Source organism: Erigeron canadensis, chromosome 9 (assembly GCF_010389155.1).
Source record: "Erigeron canadensis isolate Cc75 chromosome 9, C_canadensis_v1, whole genome shotgun sequence".
NCBI lineage: Eukaryota > Viridiplantae > Streptophyta > Magnoliopsida > Asterales > Asteraceae > Erigeron > Erigeron canadensis.
In genome coordinates, this window is record NC_057769.1 from 30,688,028 (window position 1) to 30,712,108 (window position 24,081).

At 32.8% G+C, this 24,081-nt stretch overlaps 2 protein-coding genes across 2 annotated transcripts; one reads left to right on the forward strand and one right to left on the reverse strand.

Moving 5' to 3' along the window:
• The first annotated feature begins 1,087 nt into the window (after positions 1-1,087).
• Positions 1,088-13,836, forward strand: LOC122582138 (vacuolar fusion protein MON1 homolog). The gene is made up of 14 exons (XM_043754495.1): positions 1,088-1,674; positions 2,368-2,447; positions 3,229-3,300; positions 7,638-7,677; positions 8,150-8,251; positions 8,378-8,499; positions 9,391-9,523; positions 9,662-9,753; positions 10,495-10,576; positions 10,754-10,818; positions 11,374-11,673; positions 11,764-11,855; positions 12,595-12,659; positions 13,536-13,836. Exons 1-14 carry the CDS (start codon positions 1,225-1,227, stop codon positions 13,629-13,631), a joined length of 1,791 nt encoding a protein of 596 aa, XP_043610430.1. The 5' UTR covers positions 1,088-1,224; the 3' UTR covers positions 13,632-13,836.
• A 2,694-nt stretch (positions 13,837-16,530) lies between these two features.
• Positions 16,531-20,393, reverse strand: LOC122581661 (CASP-like protein 5A2). The gene is made up of 3 exons (XM_043753907.1): positions 19,942-20,393; positions 17,475-17,607; positions 16,531-17,130 (listed from the first exon to the last, which is right to left on the reverse strand). Exons 1-3 carry the CDS (start codon positions 20,154-20,156, stop codon positions 16,939-16,941), a joined length of 540 nt encoding a protein of 179 aa, XP_043609842.1. The 5' UTR covers positions 20,157-20,393; the 3' UTR covers positions 16,531-16,938.
• Positions 20,394-24,081: the final 3,688 nt, after the last annotated feature.

Consider the following 24,081-nt stretch of genomic DNA (forward strand, 5'->3'; position numbering starts at 1 on the left):
TTCTAAGTTGAAAATAGGTCTATTGTAACTTTTAGCTTAGTTTTAGTGAGCCATTTATTTTTCGATGTAACGAGCTTTTTTCAAAATAATTATTACGAGTACTATTAGTTTTATTGGTCCAAATTTGCATATTGTTTAATGTGATAATATATGGCATACCAAGACTATCAAACCATTTGAGCATCGTATATGTTAAACACGGTTTTAAGACAAAACACCATCATTTTTTCATCTACCATTGACACGTAACTCTTTATCCATATTATCATTCATCCTTACCTAGATAAATCATGAACCTACTTACAAATACATGATACAGTTATGTATATAAAAAAAACTCGTCCACGTCAAACAAACCTTAGACGTCGCCCTACCCTGAACATTGTTACCTCAAACACATTCATGTGCTCACACCACACATCAAACCCCACAAATCCCACACCTACCAATCAATTACGATATAATCCCAAACCCAAAAGGTATATTAGGCATTTCATAATAAGTTGAAAACAATCTAGTTGACTCGTTCTTTTGAATACCAAGCCCATATTTCACTTATTTTTGAAAGGTAAACTTTATTTTCATTGTATCCGGCATACCATTGGAGGTCATACAATATATAGACAAATTATATACAATAAGGGAGAATATATCTGCTGTTAACAATAGAATACTATCCTCACACATTTTCTTCTTCAATTTAACATGATAAAATAAATACCCCAACCCCCCTGAATGTGAGGAGCAACAACTGAGATTTTTTGTTGTTAACAGTATATAAGTTAACCCTATACAACAATTACATGCAATTAAAATTATTCCATTCCTTCAATTAACGTTTTTTAATTTTATTTTTAAACCATATGTAACCAAATGTTTTAACGTTTAGAACAATCTTGATTTGGCAAACTTCTACATTAGAAAACCTTTTCTTCCATTTTTTTTTCCGCATGCACCAAAAAGTGACAAACATGATAGTTTTGATTTTATTATTTATTTATTTTGCCTATTATTTGTCTAACTACCTTGTTTGCTCACAGTTCTCCACCAGGTTTCTGCATATCAAACAACACCTGGCAATTGTAATTTCCATAAATAATAAAAAAAAATACAGACGCTCTTTAGTCTTCACACCTTTTTTCCCCCAAAATTCCTAACTTAAAAACCCTACAAATTACATCACAAAACTAAAATTTCATCATTAAAATTGAAAATCAATCCATAATGACAGATAACAAATCAAACTCTTCATCATCAGAAGATGAAGAATCAACAGCTCAAAACCCTAATTCAATCGATACATCACTAGACGCAATCGAGAATCAGTTATCATCAATCTCATTCCACTCTCCTACCGATTCCGGACCGGAATTCGGTACCGAAAATGCGAGTATTTCGATAGGCGAAAGCAGTGGTATGGGATCAGGATTGTGGAAAATCAATAATAATAATGATAATAATTTGGAAGGTGAAGAAGAAAGGGGAAATGTGAGTCCTAATAGTAGTGGATATGCAGGTGAAAGAGGTAGTAGTGTTAGTCTTAGTTCTGGAACTGATGGAATTAAAGAAATTTTCGATAATAATGGTTTCGATGATCATGATGATGAGGATGGAGTTGTGGCGGTGGATTCGGAGAAAGCGGAACGGATTCACGGTAAACGGCATGCCGATGAGGTGATTGTTATTTTCATTATATGTGAATGTATATGTTTTATAATATGAGAAATGATCATTTCGTGCTACATTTTGTACCAAATGTGCATTTAAACACTCGATATTAGTTAATTAAAGACAACTGCCAGTTTCGTAAACATGCTGTTGACATTTCCTTGTTTGTGACTAGCATTGCTTTCCTGTAAAGTTAGTTGTAGTTTTTGCTTCTAAGCGTTTGAATTCATAGAAGGCTTTCAGAGTTGAGTGTAGGTTGTAATGGAATAGCGGTCCTACGAAAGAGATATCCGGCATTTTTTAGGTGCATGAGTAAATGCTTTAGTGTTGTTTTAAGAACTTGGAACAGTTTATTGGGGCTCAAGCTCTAACGTATATGTAAACGGTAAGTAAGATTTTGAAATGTCATAGTTCTCGTAAGTGTTATGAAGTGCAGACAATTAAGGCGACAATAGGATGAAATGCAGATGCTTGTATCACATGACGTGCAGATGCTTGTAGTTTTTTTCTTGAGTTTTCCTTGCTTAACAAGCGTTTTGTGTCGTCAACTTAAGAAAGTGTTAAAGTTCTTTTCTTTGTTTGGGCAAGTTTGTCTCTGAAGACTTGCATTTCATGTAATTTTGAAAATGCATGAAAATGTTGATAGTGCCTTTCAAAATTGTTAGTAATGTGTTTTAATTGATGATGCATCAATTGCAGGATGATGCTTCTATGTCTTGGAGGAAAAGAAAGAAACATTTCTTTATTCTGAGTCACTCTGGAAAACCAATATACTCAAGGTACATCATTATCAATGCTGCATATTATCCCTTTGGGAAACATAAAAATTCAGGAAAGAATATCTTTGATGTGTAGTGCATCTTTTCATGGTATGTTCGGTTATATAAATCTTTTAAGAATATAAAAGTTATACATAGTTGCCAGATTCTGATCTCTATGAATTTCCATGTTAGTGTCATTTTAATGATATATATGAATTCAAAGATTCACTCTAAAATTTGTCCAAACTATTTTTATTCAATTCCTATATGCGCATATTGATGTTAGATCCCAAATGCATTGACACTGCGTGGAGTAAACATTACTCATTTCGTAGTTTTTGTTTCTTGCTTGTATCTAACGAGTGTAATTTTTGTTTTAAATGTAATTATTGTTTTAAATAATTAAATGAGTAAATAAACTTCTCTTTGTTTGATAACAGAAAATTACTAAAGTTTTTAAGTTGAAGAGAAAAAAAGAGAATAATAGAAAGGGATTTCTAGAATTGAATACTGGACTCTTAGATAATGAGAATATAGGGTGGAACTTCGATAATCACATGCCAAAATCCCTTTAGGAACATGAATTTTGTTAAAAAGTTTTGGTAGAAATACCTATGCTCTAAATATGTAGGACATTAATTCACACATGACAGGAGTTGTTGATGAGTTGGTATCATTTGCTTTATGCATTAAATTTTATGATTCATAGAGTATGAATCGGGTTTTATGGATGATACAGTTAAGCAAACAATTTTAACTACTTTTAATTTACTTTATTTTCCTTTTCGATTACTTTTAGATATGGAGATGAGCACAAGCTGGCGGGATTTTCAGCAACTTTGCAGGCTATAATCTCCTTCGTTGAAAATGGGTAAATATGTAAATATATAGTTATTTAACTGCATCTCTTCCTTTTTTGATACATGATCATTGATCAAGGTCGAAGAGTCAAACAAGAATAACCGTATTAAAATAAGTAATAGAAGCCAAGTATCATCTCCAACGGGGAACAATTGGTTATGTCTTTAGTTTAAATCAGATTTAGGAAATTTGAATTACAAAAAGCATATCTTTAGAAGAAAAAGCTTGCATGGTAAGCAATTTCATCGGACTCTGTGGCCAATTTTACAACTTCTGCCCTTGATTTTCTCCAATCACTTAGGATGAGAGATTTAACATCCTCTTGCCCCTTTAAAAAGGTTAGGGCCTTGAAACGCATGCCTTTTCAAGTGATGAAATCAGTGGCGGGAGTCTCTAATCATTTAAAGTTGATTTGGCATGCATTGTTGCAGTCTAGCCACTTTTAGGAGACAATAGGGTTAATACAGAGTAGTTGGAGGCTTTGAGCTATAACTGGATAAGGCCCTTCGAATGATATAGGTATGGAATGTTTTTATTAGTGAAATAGTGAGTGATTATAGCTAGATTAGTTTCAAGGTGTAGCCTATTATGTATGCATCGATAACTCGTACTATTATGATTTATTCACTGTGGGGTTAGGACTGATCTATATGATGTCACATCCATCCAATGGTTGTCCCTCATTTTAGGATGTTTAATGCGTGCATCACCCTAGGAGGAAATATCATTCGAGGGTGCCAACGATCACCTAGAAGGTAGAGAGACGCATCAAGTTACCACAAGATGAGATTTTTTTTTAAGATAGATAACATGGGTGAGAACCATGATATACCCTGTTTAGCATGAAGAAGACATTTTTATATCGAGTTTGAGCTAATAGCTCTACTACGAGCTATGCAACTCCACATCAAAGAGCATTAGGGGTTGAGGTCATATTATGGATGGTTGATTTACTTTGGTAGGCCAGAGTTTGGAGACTTATCAATCAAGAGTTGCAGATTGTCTTTGGAGTCAATTGGCTATTTGGGAGACTGGGTAGAGGCTAATTATAATGACCCGTGAATTTTAAGAAATAATTAGATGATACAGGTAATATTAATATGGCTTAAACTATAGTTCAAATATTTGTAAAAAGTGGTAGACATGAAATAGGTTGATTACATATAAATAATAATAATAATAAAAAGATTAATATAAATAAACCATAGTAATTGATTGGAACGTAATATGGATACCCATGTAACTGAAAGTCCGAATACTTCGCACATGATCACAACTAGGACGCACAAAGCCGCTACAAGGTCGTTCATTTTCGAATGCCTATAAAATCCCAGTCGTATTTTACTCGTATCACCAATCTAAAATCTTCGAACAAACTAAATATTGCTTAGCTTTTGAAATAAAAGTCGTAAGGCACGTGGTAGGCTATGTCAGGCTCAAGATTTTAAAGCTTTGAATGCTTTCTAAGGTAAATTCATATTTTAATATTTATAATACTACACTAATAATCTATAGATTAAATATGGTATGTCAAAAACTATTTTAATGGAATTTGGAATCACAGTATTTGAGCATTCTTTCTACAATGCGGATACTTGATAGATTAAATATGCCCGACAATGATTTTAGTTATCATTAGGCTCGAAGAGTGCGTAGCATTCTTTCTACAATGCGGATACTCGATAGCTTTTTGTCAAGGTACGGATGTCCGTACTTCTTCTTTCAGCGTTACTCTTAAATGATTTTTTGGATATATATTTGTTATTCTTCAAATACTTCGTGACTTGATTATCTGATTCTCTTTTATTTGAGCTAAAATGTTATTTTGAATTGAAATTATGTAACCTTGACTTGAGAAAAATCTTGTTGAAATGTACTTTGAGAAACTTAGACATGTGGATTTTGGAAATACTTATGGAGTAAGGTTGGAGTTTTTGTGAACCGGTGAACTTGTGAAACCCTTTAGTTGTAGACAGGAGTTAGGAATACCGAGTTAACTACCTGTGGAGGTGCCTATTACCACAGGCATGTCATTGTGGCGACCAATGGCATGACACTATTTGTGGCAGTGTGATCAGTCCATGGCGTCTCCGCCTTTGTTATTTGATAGTTGATTATGCTCGTGGGAGAGCTTTATGATTATTTCGGCAAGGCGTATGGATGCATCCTAGGATATGATTTGATATGATATGATTATTGTGCGGATGTGTGATGTAGTGCCATACCTACCTTCCGAGTTGGATACACGCAAAGGTGCACATCTGGTGTATTAACTTCTATTTGTGATATTGTTATTTGGGTACCGGGAGTGTGCTCTTGGATATTTCATAAGTAGGGATACTCGGTATAAAATGACCCAAACTGTTCTTTGCTTCAACCTTAAACTATTTTTATTCTGGTGTAAAGGTGGTGTGTGAAGGAAACTTTTGGTATTAAAATAAATTGATTTTACTTTCCTTTTAATTCACTAATATTGTTTATTATTATCAACATCCGCGCACTAAGCAGTTGGCTCAGCCGCAGTTTTCTTTCCCTGCGGATTTATAGCTGGATTTCACAATACTAAAATTTGAAGATAACGCTTGAGAGAGGTCGTATGTAGAAGATTCAAGAGATTTTAAGGTTGATGACTACATTAGCATATGAAAATTTGTAATAATATTTGGAGGATTTGTGTGTAGAATGCTCTGTTATAGAAGTTTAGTATTGATTTAAATTGCATAATGATACCCCATCTTTAGTTTAGAAGTGGGGTGTTACAGATTGTATCAGAGCTCTAGGTTCTTTCTTGTCGTACACCTCTAGGTTCTTTCTTGTCGTACACCTTTCTAGGTTGACCTGTGAGTTATAGAAAAAACTTAGTAGGTTATCTTCGGATTCCTTGAGGTTCAAGATATGATGTTAGACTTAGGCTGTAAGAACTTAATTTATGAGGGTTGAGTTGGTAAAAGGATCTGGTCAATAATAATTAGTTATGTTTGCATACTATAAATATTAATAAGTTAGATAAGTAGATAACAACCAACCGCCAAAGAAATGATCAGGTAGTATATAGTTATGTACCCTTAGGTGGCTTTAAGAAAATTTAAAAATGGGTTGATAGGTTCGAGTTTTCCGATTTCATTCTGAAGGGTTCCCGATGGCTACCTTACTAAACGGAGTCCTGTTGTTGTAGATCGTCTTCTTGGACCTTGTTGTTTATGTTCTTCTCTTACGATTCTGATGGTTCCAATGGGTCGCTTAGACAGCAGTATGTGTTGGTGCAGCTTCGTGAATTTGGGGGCCTAATCCTTTTAAGAATAACATATGTATCTATAATAATTAACTAAGTATTTGAGTAAATATTTATGCAAGATATAGTTTGACATTTTGTTTTAGATAATAGAACATGATATTTAGTCGAGGACCTTATTGAATATAAACATGACATCCTGGTCAATGACACTATTGAGTCGTCTTATATTTCGAGCCTGAAATTCTTCTAATGTGATAAAGTTGTAATATACGTTAGTAAATGAATAAGGCAATAAAATGGGAATTTTTTTTAAACTTATAGAATAGATAAATGAGAAGATATATTAGGCAGATAACTTATACAAATTACAGTTAGTAACTACTAATGTAAAAGTTTTGAGAAGTTTTCTTCATTGAACATTTAGATTTACCTCATTTGTATGGATTGGACTTCTGCTATCAGTTCATGTGATATAAGACTATACGTAGTACAAACATTTTACAGGATTATGAGGTAGATGTCAGAACTCAGAACACATGCCACATAATGTAAATGATAGTAATGACTAATGAGGTTGTTCCATATAATTAAATTTACAACTCCTGAAAGATTCATCCCTATGTCCCATGGATATTCTGATGTTCACATCAATGGAATCTATTAGTTTTGTGGTTGACTGATGTAAGGTGTGGCTATGATGCTTTACATGTCAACCGGTCTTGGTTTTTCCAGCCTCTTTTTGACTGATAACGAGTTACTTGTCTGATATTATATAAACTAGGGAAAAAACCATAAAAAGGTAACCTTTTTACTCAAAATTCCTAATAAGGGGAACCTATTTAGGTTTTTTCTATTAAAAGGATTTCATTTCTAAAAATTTCTCAATAAAGTGAATGCTGTTAGGTTTTATCGGTAGTCACCCGTTAAGTGCTTATATCATCATGTCACGTCACCACAGTAGAGTGCTCCACAGTAGTTTGAATATATGATGATGCATTTTAAGCACGCGAATATGGTGTATGGAATATGCACCTATGTTTGCACACTTATTTATTACTCTTTTTTTAAAGATGAAGGAGCAATTGACAGTTTTCTTTGCTGTTCTTTTTCAGGGGAGATCGTGTTAAATTGGTTAGGGCTGGCAAACACCAGGTTAGTAATGATTTCAGTTCATTTTTCCTTTGCTTGTAGCTGTGGGAAAAGTTCTTTAGCATGGAAGTTGCTTAATACTCCTCTTTCTTCTAATTCTTCTACTTGTTTATTAGATAACTACATTTTGTTACATATCTTAATATCAATAAGCATCTTTTTCAATGAAACACTGAAAGTGGTTGTCAAGAACTACAATGGAAATGACAGTTGGCAAATTATCATTATGTGGCCTACAGGGTTAGTCCCATGACCGGTATGGTTAGAATTATTTTGGTTTTGTGGCATTTTACCAGTACAATGGTATGTAGTTGGACATGAGACTTCACTTGTATGATTTGACAACACATGCAAAGCTTTTAGTGGACCATATATACAAGGAAATATGGATCTTTTATTCATTTTAGCAGTTTATGCAAATATTGTTCATACAGCAAATATAGAAATAAGTGATGATAATGTCTATCTTGTACAGGTAGTTTTTCTTGTGAAGGGGCCAATATATTTAGTTTGCATAAGCAGTACAGAAGAGCCTTATGAATCACTAAGAGGGCAATTAGAACTTCTTTATGGCCAGGTGATAGTTTACCTTGTTAATTCTTTTTTGCATTTGGGCCTACTGTTTTTTGTGGGTAGGCACATTAATTTAAATCAAGCGCTTTATTAATTATTAAACATTATCGTACCATTGATGTGACTGCAGATGATACTTATTCTTACAAGGTCTCTTGATAAATGTTTTGAGAAGAATCCTAAGTTTGACATGACTCCTTTGCTTGGAGGAACAGATGCTGTTTTTTCGTCTCTCATCCGCTCTTTCAGTAGGTTTGTTTTCTCTTATCTAGCCACTTACTTATCATTTTAAGGGTATTGATGAAGATCTTAGTACTCTCCGTCAGCATAGAGCTTCCGTCGCTCTCAAAGTTGGACAATGAGTATTGCGGGAGGCTCGTATGACTAAAGCATAACATTTACTTACATGCATCACATATACGTGTATTCATATATCTTAGCTGTCCCCATCTGTTACCTTCTAATCACATTTATAAGCAAGGTTGGTATGCCTTGGTCTGTACGTGTTTATCTGTACTTTCTTTTGAGTCTGTAAACCTTTTACTTGGTTTGGAATGTATGCCTAGTTTGTAAATGTTTGCTGGTACTGCCAAATAGTCTGGAAAGACAACTCATTGAATATACGTAGTATAGTTCAATATCATTTGGAGATAGTGCAAGATGTTTGTGATATTCTAATTTGGTTTTAAATGAAGTTGGTCCGTTTCAAATGTTTAGCACCAAAAGTTTAGGAAGTTGATCTATTCTAAATGCTTAGTCAACTACAGATGCGATATCATCATGTCAACTATAACTGGATGCATTTGAGTAGTTATTTCACAAATTGTAATATTAAATAATTTCATCACTGAAGCACTCATGTCCAACTTCTATGAACTTATTTGATCATGTGCCCAGCTGTTTTAAATTTGGTTTTAAATGAAATTGGATCTTTCGATACTTCGATGTGTTTAGTCCCAAAAGTTTGGGACGTGATCCTTTCTGAATGTGTGGTCAAGTTAGATGTGATATCATTATATTGAATATTATTGGATGCATTTGAGTAGCTATTTTACAAATTGTAATCTTGAATAATTTCATCAATGAAGCACTCACATCCAACTTTATGAACTTATTTGATTATCTGTCAACTACTTGCATCAGGAATCCTGCAACTTTTCTTCATGCATACACTTGTCTTCCTCTTGCCTATTCTACAAGGCAAGCTGCTGGTGCTATTTTGCAAGATGTTGCTGATTCAGGTGTCCTTTTTGCAATATTGATGTGCAAAGATAAGGTTGTTACAGTCACTACCTTTATTCTCAACGTCTTTACCTCTTAACCCTCTTCTGTCTTGGTAGTTGATTTGAACTATATTTCTTTTTCTTTATTCAGTTTGTGGTATATCATCTTTAAAGTTAAAGCTAAAATACAGGTTGTCAGTCTGGTGGGCTTGCAGAAAGCATCACTTCATCCTGATGATATGCTACTGCTTGCAAACTTCGTCATGTCATCTGAATCTTTTAGGCAAGTGCATAATCTAGAATTCTAGTGGTATTCTTCTGTTAATTGTTGATTTAGGTTAATTGCATCAATTTACGTATATATACTACCCACTTGCCACTTTGTGCGCTTGCAAGCATGATGATCACACTTCACCTATGTTCTTTTGATGTTTTTGATGTAGCAGATACTCACACTCTGCCTAACTCCCAACCTATTATTGGGGGAGTGGTTTAGGGTCTTGATGGTACCGTTAGGCTAGTGTTTTGATGGTAACTTCACTTCTGCTTTGTTGCAAACTTTAACATTTTATAAGCGTAGCATCTTGATCTTACAAAATTCAATAATTAAAAGAAAATTTTGATCACTTTTCTCCTTGTATGTTTCTTTCTCCTTTTGTCATTCTTTGGAAAACTAGTCTAGACTCTTTTACATTTTAGAAAAGATCTCTATTACAGGCAATCATTTTATCAGGACCATATATGGATGCACTTACCATGCCGGTCACCTCTTTATAATCCTTTCTATAGGTGAAACTAGTTTGAGCAATCTAAACTTCGATTTCTTCATATTGTATTGAAGAGGGGGGCAAACCTTGTCTTTGTATCTTTTTTGATTACATGTTAACTATAATTATAACTGCACTATGAGTAACTTTGTTATTATGTTTCACTCTATCTAGTTTATGTCACAAATTGAGCTATGCGAAGTATGTATCTACGATTTATATGGTACTGATGCTGCAATTATTAACTGATGTTGTAGGACATCTGAATCTTTCTCACCAATATGTTTGCCAAGATACAACCCCATGGCATTCCTATATGCTTATGTTCATTATCTTGACGTGAGTGAATTACAGCTTTAAAGAAATCTCATACAAGTTAAATGCTTACATAACTGGATCTTGCTAATGTTTGTTGTTCGTGGAATCTGAAATGATGTAACTGCTTTGTGTGAGTAGATTGTGCTCACCTATAGTATATTTGAGAGAGAAATGAATGCAACATTGTGTATGTCACAGGTTGATACGTACTTGACGTTGCTCACAACAAGTTCTCAGGCCTTTTTTCATCTTAAAGAATGCAGGTATGTGTTTCGTTGTTATCTTGTTTTGTAATGAGTTATATGATCATTTTGACTTGAGATCACTTATCTGATGCTCAAAAACTGATTATCTTAGGGTAAAATCAAGTTACTTGTTTATTCATTTTTATTAACCTTATTTGATATCATTTTACTCCATTTCAAGATGGCCTTTGTTAAATATCTTTGGCCATTTTATGTATAGGTTCCAAGAATATATATATATATATATAGGTATATAAGCAAAAGTGGCCAAACACTCAACTCTTTAGTTAGCTAATTGTTATAACTTCAAACAGAGCACAGCCAAACACTGGACTCTACAATCTGTTTATCATAGCTGATTATTTAATGTCACGTGATTGATATTAGAAAATACATTATGTCAAAGAATAGTGTTTATATGTTAGCTTTCAAATGCATAATTTCTTTTTCTTATGAAAAAAAACCAAAGTGGTGTTGGATTCTAGTTTCATGTTGTGGATTTTTTATTTTCTTTTGAGCTATACTCCTTTATGCAGTGGTTCTTCTTATAACACTTAAAACTCTTTTCTATAGGATACGTATTGAAACGGTCCTTTCAAAGTCAAATGTTCTTCACGATGTTCAAAGATCCTTGTCAGCAGGTGGCTTACATATCGATGATTTGCCGGTTGACCCATCTGCACGTTCTAGGTCGTTGTTCCATTCCAATCAACAAAGACTAGACCACGATCCTCGGGACAACCTACATGAAACACGTGTAGGAATAGGTGGTCCTGCTGGACTTTGGCACTTTATTTATCGAAGTATATATCTGGATCAGTATGTATCATCTGAGTTTGCATCTCCAGTCGGTGCTCCCTCACAGCAGAAAAGGTTAGCATCATTTTGATAATATCTTTCAGTTTGAGTGGAAGGTGGTTTTTTTACTGTATATGGTAAGAGTAACAATCGAGTTCTTTGCAGATTGTATAGGGCATACCAAAGACTCTATGCTTCCATGCATGACAAAGGGTTAGGTCCCCATAAAACTCAATTCAGAAGGGATGAAAATTATGGTAAAGTGTTCTGAGCTTTAGCTGCTAGCATTTTTGGTATTGGCTTTATACTTCTTCAACTTTTACCAAGGCTATTGTTTATTCATACTGAAAAAACCATGAAACTGGGTTACGGACTTTGGTTAAGTTTTAGCATAATTGTGAGTGAATTGAAGGAAAAAATCTTCACTACTAATGCCTAATTTGGCTTATGTTATATTCAGTGTCATCTTGTTCATATAACTTTTAGCATGATGAGCATCTCTCTTTACTAATGGCCTAGAGGTGGAAATTAACTTTAAGCAAAAATTCGTTGAGAAATTAGTCAAACACCTAAAGTCTCCCAACTGTTTTTAAATGCCTTGTCGTTTTTATCAGTAAGTTATATTATTACTGAAAATACTATAGTTTTCACAAGCCAATTTGGCTGTACATTATCTTAGAACACTCATAATTTTGGTCAAAATCTGTTTTCGGTTATCCCGTCCAATTGATATGATGACATGCTTAACAAACTACTCATTTTGACCAGTCGACTATTCATACAATCTGTTAACTTTGCCAGCTATTTTAGATGCAAATGAGATGATGTTCGATAGCAAGCTTGAGTCTTAATATTTTTTTGCACACACGTTTCTTCTGTAGTTCATTACCACACACTTGAATCTGCTGGACGGCTCATCTTTCTAGCTTCTTTTTTTTTTTAAATCTTTTGCGTTAGATCTCTGGTGAACTTACAGTGATTATATCTCTCTTGTAGTTTTGCTGTGCTGGGTTACTCCGGATTTTGAACTCTTTGCAGCTTTTGATCCACTTGCAGATAAGGTGTGATTGACTAAGTTCATTTAATAGACACACACTAATAAACATGGTTTTTTTGGACTAACAGCCCCAAGTGTTATTCATTTACATAATGGAAAATTAGTTGTAGGCTTGATGCTATTAGGTTCCGTAAGTTCTTTTGCTTGGGTAACAGTGTAACACCATCTCAATAGAAACATCATATAGAAGTATAGAACAATACATTGCATATACAAGAACATGCGATGTGCTATTTTCTTTCTTCTGACCCATGCAGCGTCCTTTTTTTTTTAAAACCATTTAGTGATCTTTGGCATTGCGTTTTATGTTTGAAAAGTGGTATAGCAGTTCTTAATGGGGTTCTATGGGATTTTGATCATTGGTATAGCAGTTATTAATTTGAATCTTCAAAATCACATTTGCTTTTACAGAAAAACCCAGATAATTCCCCTCATGGTATCATTTCCCAAACACTATTTTCTATATCTCTGTACTTTGCAAATGTCATAATCAGGCCATCTTCCCAAACACGCAATCCATACAACTTTTAATGTAATATACTTGTAATTTCTTAATAAAGTAAGCAATACGTTGCATCAAAATGGTTTAGGCTTTAAAATGGCATTAACTAAATATAAGTTGCATATTCTGGTAAGAACTGGCTAGCATGTTGCATTAGATGGTTAAAAAGAAATTATGTTGCATATAGAGGTGAAAAAAAATGAATAGTATTGCATTTTTTGTAGTCAATCTACTAATAAAATATATATGTTTTTCAAATGTAAATGATGATTCCTTATCCTGAATAAGGAGTTTGAAAATTTAGTGTCTTTAGTAATAGTTTAGTCCTTTAATTTCTCTGTGAATATGTAACTGAAACTCGGTAAATTGAGTTTGCAGGCTGTAGCAATACGAATATGCAACCGAGTGTGCCAGTGGGTGAAAGATGTGGAAAATGAAATATTTTTGCTGGGAGCAAGCCCTTTTTCATGGTGATTATCTCCCCTAACATAACGTGTTGTACTTTTGTTCTTTAGGTTATTTTCCCCCTCTTCTGTAATGGTGCTCGTGTATCTGGTACAAAACCAACAAAAGTAACAAGCCAAAGAGTTTTTATATAGCTTTGGTGAAAAACAGCATGCTTGTATCCCTTATATATTCGAAATAATATGTTATTCAATTGATTGCAATTGTTAGTCTAGTATCTGCTTATATATATCATATATAAAGCAAATAGGGTTTCAACTTTCAATTTCAACAATGTACACATCATAATACATAATGTACCATACATCAATGCCTATAACTTTTTCTCTCTTTTATAAATCATATTATTCCTCTAATTCTTTCAAAATCTTTTATCTCAAAAACCATAAATCGATAAATTATACGAGTAAAAATTATATGGGTGTTCTTAAAATTTCATGCTCCTTCATTAGAGACGTCATTCGATATACTTTCGACAAATTTTTAAATCTGAGGGCGGAGCCCGTACGGCTAAGACATTTGGCTATGACACTTTATGACATATCACCTACTATGACCTATCACCCTCACCATCTTACCGCCGCAACGCGCGGGTACTTGTAAGTAAGTAAGTAACTGCTCAGTGCCGCCTTCCGCGGGTTTTGAGCCTCAATATCTCGACGGTGTATGGGGGAGGTTAAGATGTAGGCAGACCTTACCTCTACCTAAGTAGAGAGGCTGCTTCCAGTTTCTACCTAAATGGTAAAAAAGGCCCTCCAACCTTTGCATGGGATGAGGATCGAACCCATGACCTCTGTCTCCAAAGGCAAGGGTGTTTACCACTGATCCAACCATGCTGCTTTTCACGGGCACAGTTATAAAACTTATAAACTCCGCTCAGTGCTAATGGTTAAGCTGGTAGAAGTATTCCGTAACAATAGATTGGTTTCGTTACTGAGTTGTGTGTAAGTTTTAGCTAGAAGGTAAACATGAAACACCAACAGAGTTTGAGTAGTTTACCACTCTAATAGGGTTGGGCGGTGGCACCTTGATTGATAACAAATCACGAGGACCATCCATGTAATTAACTTTAATATTATTATATATTTATAAAACAACTTAAATTCTTTTTTTTTTAAGGTGAATTTCGCTTGAAACTTCGTGTCGCAATTCGACAATAGGAGTTCATCATACGTTGTCTTAATCGGGTCCATGCTAGAGGGCTCTCTCGAAGTAGAAATGTCTATTTCAAATACCCAATGAGGGAAAAAACCCTTATTCCGTCCGAATGCATGACGATTAATAGGGATAAACTCTGCCCTCAGACTTGAAATTAGGTATACCCAAATCAAACTCTCATATATGGACTTTTTATGTCCATCCAAGGCTTGAACCCAAGACCTCTTGAATGAGGGATGTCCATCGACCGCCAATGAGCTAATGCTCAAAGACTATAAAACAACTTAAATAACCTGTTAGAATTTGACATTTTGAAAGTGAACGACAAATTTTATTTAACAATTTAACAAGTGTGTTTTGATTTTTGATTTTTTATATTTTGCAACACTTCATGTGATAATATGAATTTACATACAATTGAAATTATAGATTCGGTTTTATATGTGTTGTAAAAATTGTGGACGAATTTTATTTAAATTACAATAACTATACTATAAATGAATCCTCTACAGAAAAAAAGAGTTAATATTGATCAATAAATTTATTTTTCTCACATGTGTGAATACATAACCGAAATGCAGAATTGTGAAACCATATTTCAAATTAAAGAGTTGATATAAACGTACTGACTTATCTAAATCTATATCTATACTTCTATACTATCTAATATTTAATATTTCTAATACTATCTTATAAAGCATTTTATCCTTTTTTAAAATCTCAATTAAGGATTTGATATACCTAATATACCTTTCTTTTTTATTCAACAATTTAAACATCTCTACCTAATATACCTATAATACCCTTAAATCTCAAACATTCATTTTCTTCTCTCTCCTCAAATCTCAACCACTCATTTTTTCTCTCTCACCTCCATAAATCATTCTATACCTTTAATTCGTTCAAACTCTTTTATCTCAAAAACCGTATATCGATAAATTATAAAAATTGTATGGGTGCTCTTAAAATTTTATGTTCTTTCATTAGTCATATCATTCGATATACTTTCGACGAATTTTTAAATCCGAGGGCGGAGCCAGTACGGTTAAGACATTTGGCTATCATACTCCATGACTTGACCTATCACCCCCACCATCTCACCTCCGCGACGCGCGAGCACTATTGCTTCTTATAAAACATTTTGCCCTTTTTTAAAATCTCAAAAGATGATTTGAACTACCTAAATTACCCCCCTTCTTTATTCACTAATTTAAACATCTCTACCTAATATACCATTAAATCTCAACCACTCATTTTTCTCTCTCCACAAATCTTAACCACTCATTTTTTCACCTCATCTATAAATCATTTTATTATTATAATTCATTCGAAATATTTTATCTCAAAAACCGTATATCGATAAATTATAAAAATTATGTGGGTGTTTTAAATTTCATGTTCTTTCATTAGAAATGTCATTCGATATACTTTCAACGAATTTTTAAATCCGAGGGCGGAGCCCATACGGCTAAGGCATTTGACTATCACACTTATCACTTCCTATGACCTATCACTCCACCATCTCACCAACGCAACGCGCGAATACTTTAGCAAAATAGATATATCTTCGTTTTGTTGGCCAAGGGTTATACATAATAAAATTTGGCATGCTTTTCTTTTTGAAGGTCAGAGAATTCCATTCTTCATGCCTCTTGGTGTGAAAAAGTATAATACTCGGTCAAGTACTTTAACTAATATCATCCAAAATGATTTCAAAACATATACTTGAGCACTGAATAAGTAGATATGCTTTTGTTGTGGACACATATGATCTTTTTGCATGTATATCATTTTGTACCGAATGTTAATAATCACTGTATATTGTAGCAACAAAATGCATCAGATTCCATTTGGCAACGACCTTTAAAAGCACAAACTGCAACACCAACTTTCCAGAGTTGCACTCGGACAAACCCTAGAAGTCTAGAACACCGAGTTGCCTCACAACCAATCCACAAAAATAAACACGCATATATACATCGATTGGGCCACGACATCCATGCGGTTTTATGTTTCTTCAGATTTACCAATGCAAGCCACACGAACCTAAATAAAGACAAGCTACACAGGAAGGACTCAGAGATAACAAACGAAGGGTATGTGATGGTTTTATGGGTCACTCCTGGAGGCTATATTTGGCATAGTTTGTCAGTTCTCTTTAACGGGATGACAATGACCAGAAGTTGAGAAGAAATGATGGTAGTGCAGTAGACCAGCTAAGGAAAGCCATAGCGGTAGCAGTCTCAAACTGCGTGCAGTGATTTTGAGAACACAGGCCAAGATCATTTCCTATGAGAACTGTGATACCAGCAGATGCACATGCGGCGGCAAATGTAAGAGTTGATGTGACCTGCGATGAACGAAGACAAGGGCTTTAAGAAGGCGTTAATATCATACCGAAGGTTAAGTGAACAAGAATTGACTACTTTGCTTGATTAAATGAAATAAGACTTGAGGTGACAAATTCCACTTTGGGTTTTTTAAAGGTCAAATGGGTTAACTCAAAATGCTAAAATGGTAATGGTTGGAAAGTCAACCTAAGTGTGTATATAATTCCTAAAACCGCATTAATCATTTTATTAAATAGTAGTTAAAACATTAGATTACTATTACAGAAAAAGACTAGCAGCTAACCAAGTATAATGATCAATCTCAATAGTATTATAGTAGTATTATCAGCAGCAGTAATCTTACCCCATCACCTATAGAAAAGAGACAAACAACTCTATAATTCTGCAAGGTACGTCCAACCAAAAGGGCATGAATGTCGAGAATGGCAAGTGATAGACTCCACACACTCTGTAGGCCAACAGCAGCAACAAGGTAGCTAAGATGACAAACAGAAAAAAGCTATTGTTAATGTTGAATGCCATTAACCATTAAAACATACTCGAAAAATACTTCTAGTCTTCTACAGCATTTCAAGCATGCAAAATAAAATGGATTTCACAAAGCCACATATGAATTTTAAACAACATCTTTAGGCATCAGATGCCTAAGTCCAACCAAAAGGATGGGTCATTTGATAAAATGTATATGCCTGGCAGGTGGAGCTCAAAATAATAGCGCATACTCTAATTAGCAACTGTCAGTGAAGTCCATGAGCTTGTAATCGACACTTGAAAGGAAAAGGATTAAAAAACATAGATTATGCTAGTTAGTGGCCGAGAATTTACAAATTTGTCTAAAAAGATACGGTCATTAACAACAAAGATGTTTGAGGTTTTCTAAAATTTTCCCTAAAAACCAAGTTATGAATTAAGTTCATTGGCAAATGTAAATATATCACCGTTTTCAAAAACCTATGTAATATTTTCTTTGATAAGTAGATATAATCCAAGAAATATGTGATGCAACTTATTCATGCTCAAAGGTCAACTCATATATTTCCTTCATTTATAAGCCAGTTCAAGACACTTTTTGATGACCAGATAATAATTAGAATTGTATTACGCTTGTCAAAACTGTGTGGTAACTGTAAAGTAGTATGTTTCTTAAAAGCCATGCTACTAGAAGTAGAAACCAATATCAGGGGAGCTTATGCAGTTCTTTGTTCTCAAGAGTTCCCCTAAAAACTAAAACAAATGTTTAAATACCCAGTTCTATACACATCTTACACAGCTGGTATAAAAGTGACATGCCAGTAGGCAAATTCTCTCAGAGCAACTCATCTTAAATCCTTCCATCTTGGTTCAAATGCTTGACTAAATCACGTCTAAAGCAATAGTTTCTAACAGACTCATATATATCACATGAGCAGTAATATTGATTTTTTTTTCACTTCAATTCATTTCCCTGAATGCATTAAATATATTAGCTTTGCGTAACTGCTTCCAGCACATGTACCCACTTAATCATCGCAGGTATTTGTTACACAATCTTACTATTTAACCATATACTTTGGCAAACTCTGTAAATTGAAAACATAACATCCATCTTATTAAGTCATCCATGTCTTCCCTTGCCTCTAGGATCAGATTTGGTGATTTATGGTAGGATCTAACTATTTCCATGTTAATCAGACAATAATAGCCACTAGTTTTAATAAGTTTTCTTGCGATGTTTTCATTAGACTTACAGCCACTAAATATAGGGTCATGCAGTAACAGGGTTCATATCTAATGCACTTCTAGTTGACACCATACTAATGATGCTTGTTTCACCTTGACTTTCGCTTGAATTCTTGTAAATCTGATCAAAGGCTTCAGATCTGATTATTGCACAAAGAATATTATCTATCATATAGTCAAACGCCCAAACATGCTCATATCAGCTTGAAAGACAGAACCATCTTGACATTCGCAGCAACACAACAACTCCCAACATACTCTCATCTACACCAATAACATACACAGGTGTCAGTATGTCACCCACTTCAGGAATATCCCGAACTTAACCGCTTTGTATAACAACCTGCTATTTTTGACTATGGGTATATCTAATAGATTAAACAGAATAACGATATCAGCTTTCGTGAAAATATCTCTCTTTCTCATCTATTTTTGACCATTTCTGGTTAGATCAATCAATGCACATACATTCGACTGATGTTACTCCTAATGTTTAGAACGACATTCTTAAATAGACCTTTTATGGTATAAAATGATCAATGGTAATTCCACACCTTTACGGCTTATTCGTTCATTCAAACAATGTTAAACCTTTTTCGTACATCCAATTAAGCATAGTATACCCTAACTTCCACAAATCACTGCCTCACAATATCCTATATTTGCCTTGTTCTAACCATCTATCTATGCTATCATGCAAGAGCATATCTCCCTTCGCATTTCATAGCCATGAAGCTCCAATGGAACTGTGCCACGTTACCCTCTCTTAACCATCCAATATCAATGTGACACATCACCACACACAACACACACCAGCAGCAACTGTCGAGAACAGGCAAAATCCGCAGATTCCAGCACAAACTGCCAAAACCGATCGTAAAACCCATGGAAACTATTCAGCCGTGTCGTATTGATGCTAGTTCAGACATCAAGTATCAACTCCATCACATACACAATATCAATATCTATACAATTAGCAACATAACCTTACATGCCTACTATATCAACAATTATATATCTAACTAAAACATTTCACAAACATTACATTATATCACAGAGATAGACAGAGAGATCAAAAGCAAATTACTAACCAGAAGGCAGTAACAGAGGGAAAATCACTAGTAGTGGCCATAACAACGACCGAAACGACAGCGTATGCAAATTGAAAAAACCTTAAGCCCAATCCACCGATCGTTCCAGGCATGCCTTGAATCACCTTCATTCTCAATCTCGGCGGTACTGTTACACGATCATCAGCCGGCGGCGCTACTTCTACCGGATGCACCGACGGATGACTCACGCTCATTTTACACCGCCGTTAACCACCGGTAACGAAGTTTTTCTATCTAATTTTATCAGCCGATCATAATAATTGATTTATTGGATATTGTTAAAAGTTAGAGTGATTTGACTGGTGGATCTAGGGTTTGGTAGGTTGAATTTGTGGATTTGAAAGTTAAATTTGTGAATGAAAATTGAAATGATTTTCTTATTGTGTTAGGTGTGATAGTGTGTGGATTAGTGATTTTATTTTATGAACTGGTGTGTGCTTTTTGGCGTGTTGGTTTTCCTAATTTTGCCTAACTTGATGTGTTGTTTAATTTAAGGATAATGATAAATCAACTTAATTGGTGTACTTAAAAATGTGTTTAATTGTAAGATAGTGACATGTGGAAAAATCATGGGGCAAGATTAGGTTAGAAATTTGTGGAATCCACATGTCAAATTTTTAAGGTCTTAGACATATCTTTAGGCACGCTAATTAGGTTTCATTTTTCTTAATTTAATGACAAGTCAAAAATAGCTTAGTTTGTATTACTTTGTAATAACTTTATAAATTAAGTTAGACACGTAATTTATGGATTTAAAATTAAAGGTCAATATTCAAAAATCAAATTTGAATTTTGAGTTTTAATTTTCATCCAATAATTTAGATCATTTCAATTTACTTATGAAGTTATTACAACTTTAGAGGATCTTTATCATAATAATCAAATATGTTAACTTACAAGCCCAGTGTTGATTGGATGGAGATCCCCTAAAGTTGGGACAACTTTACTAGTAAAATTGAGATGAACATGACCTTTAAATTAAAATCAAGGACCAAGATTTAAAGATTAATATTGAATCTTAACCTTTCATTTTAATTCAAAGGTCAAAATCATCCTAACTTTATTAGTAAAGTTGTAATAACTTTAGAGAATCCTCATCCGTGTTGATTAGACTAATTACGAATCTTGAAGACTATATCGGTGGGGCTGACTTAATATCCATAAATATCTTTTGAACAAAATATGGATAAATTACTATTACGGTAAAAAAACAGATGAGACTCTGGCAAAAAATATTAATTTTTTAGATACTAAACAACCAACGAATAAATAACTGCGGCTCTAAGTCAATTTTAAAATTTAATTTCATAAGCCTAAGGGTTGATTAGGAAAATTTGGTAGGGAGAAGGGGGGGCTTCGAAAGAAGGAAAAATTAAAACGAGATTGAACGGTTTTAAGTTTACTAAGCTATAGCTATTAAAAATTTCTAGATTTGAGATATATTATTTGATTGCAATTGCAATACTTTCTCAACAATGGTATAAATTTTTGATAAATGGAAATTTCTCATTTTTATATTTTTACATAACTCTTTTACTTTTTGTATCTTTCTTTTATTCACGTGAATATTTCTCAATTAACACCAACAAACATGACTATGTTTGTATTTGAACTTACCTCAATTTTAAGAGTGACATGTGTGTTTTTTTAAATATGTTGCTTTATTATTAAAAAATAATTAAATAAAAAAAGAAATAAAAAAAAAACAAGATCATGTAATTAGAATATATCATAGATAAAAGGTAACATAACTTGACTTTCCTAACGTGTCGATTTTGATTGATGTTGGATTACTTCAAACTGTATGACAAGCAAAATTGGATGTAATCAAATAAACCAGTCCAAGTTTTAAAAAATGGTCTTTTACACCAAAAATAAACATCTAACTTTTGCTTCCGTTATTCTCAAGATGGAGTTGATATATAAGAATGTCATGCAATATTTTTAAGTATAAATATCTCTATTTGATATACATATTTTTTTTTATTATACTAAAACATAGTTACTCTGATAACTTATCAACCAATCACAACTCTCGATTTTTTAAAGTTGACTTTTATTTTCAATTTTGACTTTATTTTATATATTTTTTTGTTTTCTATAACAAATTTACACGTTTTACCCAATAATTTTAATATAATAAATAAATAACAATAGCTAATATATCTGATAAAACAATAACTAATATTTATCTAATAAAATAATGACTGATATATATCCAATAGAATAAAACTAATATATATCCAATAAAATATTCTATCATATAAATATATAATTAATTAAAAATAAATAAAATTTAATGTAAATATATTAAGATTTTAAAGTTGACTTTTATTTTCAACTTTGACTTTAATTTATATTTTTTTTGTTTTTCATAACAAACTAGATTATATCCCGCGTAATACAAGGATAAACATATGTAACTAATAAAATATTAATGTTTCATGGTATCTTATATTGACAAATTGTAAATAAAGGGTATTGTCACATTGAAAAACAATAATGTCATATTTGTTTACATATAATTTAATGAGTTAAATTTAAAAGAAATGTAAAAAAGGAATTGCATGATGTAAATATACAAAATGGAAACAGAGATTCAAGTGATCAAATCTCCACAAACCTAATATTCATATTATATTTGTATCATTTTATTAGTTTAACAACATAAACAAAAGATGTTGAAAAACAGTAATGTTGTCATTTTTATATCATTTTATTATTCTAAAAATTATATACGAATCAGAATTATCTTTTATTTAAATATTATAAGATATTAACGATGTAAAAATACTTATAACTATAACTGATATTTATTACGTTATATGATAAAAACATATATAAAATTATAATTTGACAACTAAATAAACAACAAAGTTGTTTTAAAATATAATATAAAGTTTATGAATTATTTCCATACATATATCATTAGATTAATTACTTTCTATAATTATAAGATCTAGAAATTTTTTTCTCATAATTAATGATCATATTTAAATTTATTAAGTTAAAGTTAAATCTAAACAAAATTATAAAAGGTATATAAAATCAACATTTTGATTTAATGGTTCTAATTAAAAGTTAATCTTCAGGGTCCAAACTTCTTTAATTTGGAATTAAGGTTTCTCTTTATATATATTTAGAAATTTACACGTTTTACCCAATAATTTAATATAACAAATAAATAATAACTAATATATATCCGATAAAAGAATAGCTAATATTTATTCAATAGAATAATGACTGATATGTATCCAATAGAATAATAACTAATATATATCAATAATATGTTCTATCATATGAAATTAGTTAGAAATAAATAAAATTTAATGTAATTATATTAAGACTAATAAAACAAATAAAATGATAATGACATATTATGATTTTTTAAGTATTTAGATATCGCTAAGTATATCACATTATACTTTTTTGTTTTCCATAACAAATTTACAAGTTTAATAATTTAATGTAGCAAATAAATAATAGCTACATATAATCAAGATTTAATCTTGGTCTCCAAGTCATAATATCCTATTAAAGTTTCATTTTTTCCTTTTCATCACTATTTATAATAATCCCTAATTAAAAAAAGACTAACCTCATTTTAAGCAAATTAAGTACTTTTTAAATATTCTCAAAATACTTAAAAACCCATCCATATTTATGGTAGTTATTCCATCCTTATTCACGATTTTTGTTAGACATCAATATTTTTTGGTCGGTAATATGTTCCATGATAATAATAAGATGTGTTTGTACAACACTAATCGTTACCGTCAGCACTATCATTACTGTTATCACTACCAATTACCGCCATTACTACCTTACTGCCTCCACCATCGCTGTCATACATCGCCAACACCGCCGTTACCATCACACACAACAACTGTCATCGCATTGCACATGTATCTTTCTGGTCGTTAAAAAGAAAAAAGGTCTTGTAAGGACCTCTTTGTCTAATTTGCAACCTGCCCCCCTCTCTCATGTCTTGTGACTCTTGTCTCAATTTTGATTAAAATAAAAAAAAAGAAATAATCCATTTGGAGCTCACATCTCACATATCTCTCTCTCTCTCTCTCTCTCTCTCTCTCTCAAATTAATCGATTTTACTGTCTTTTC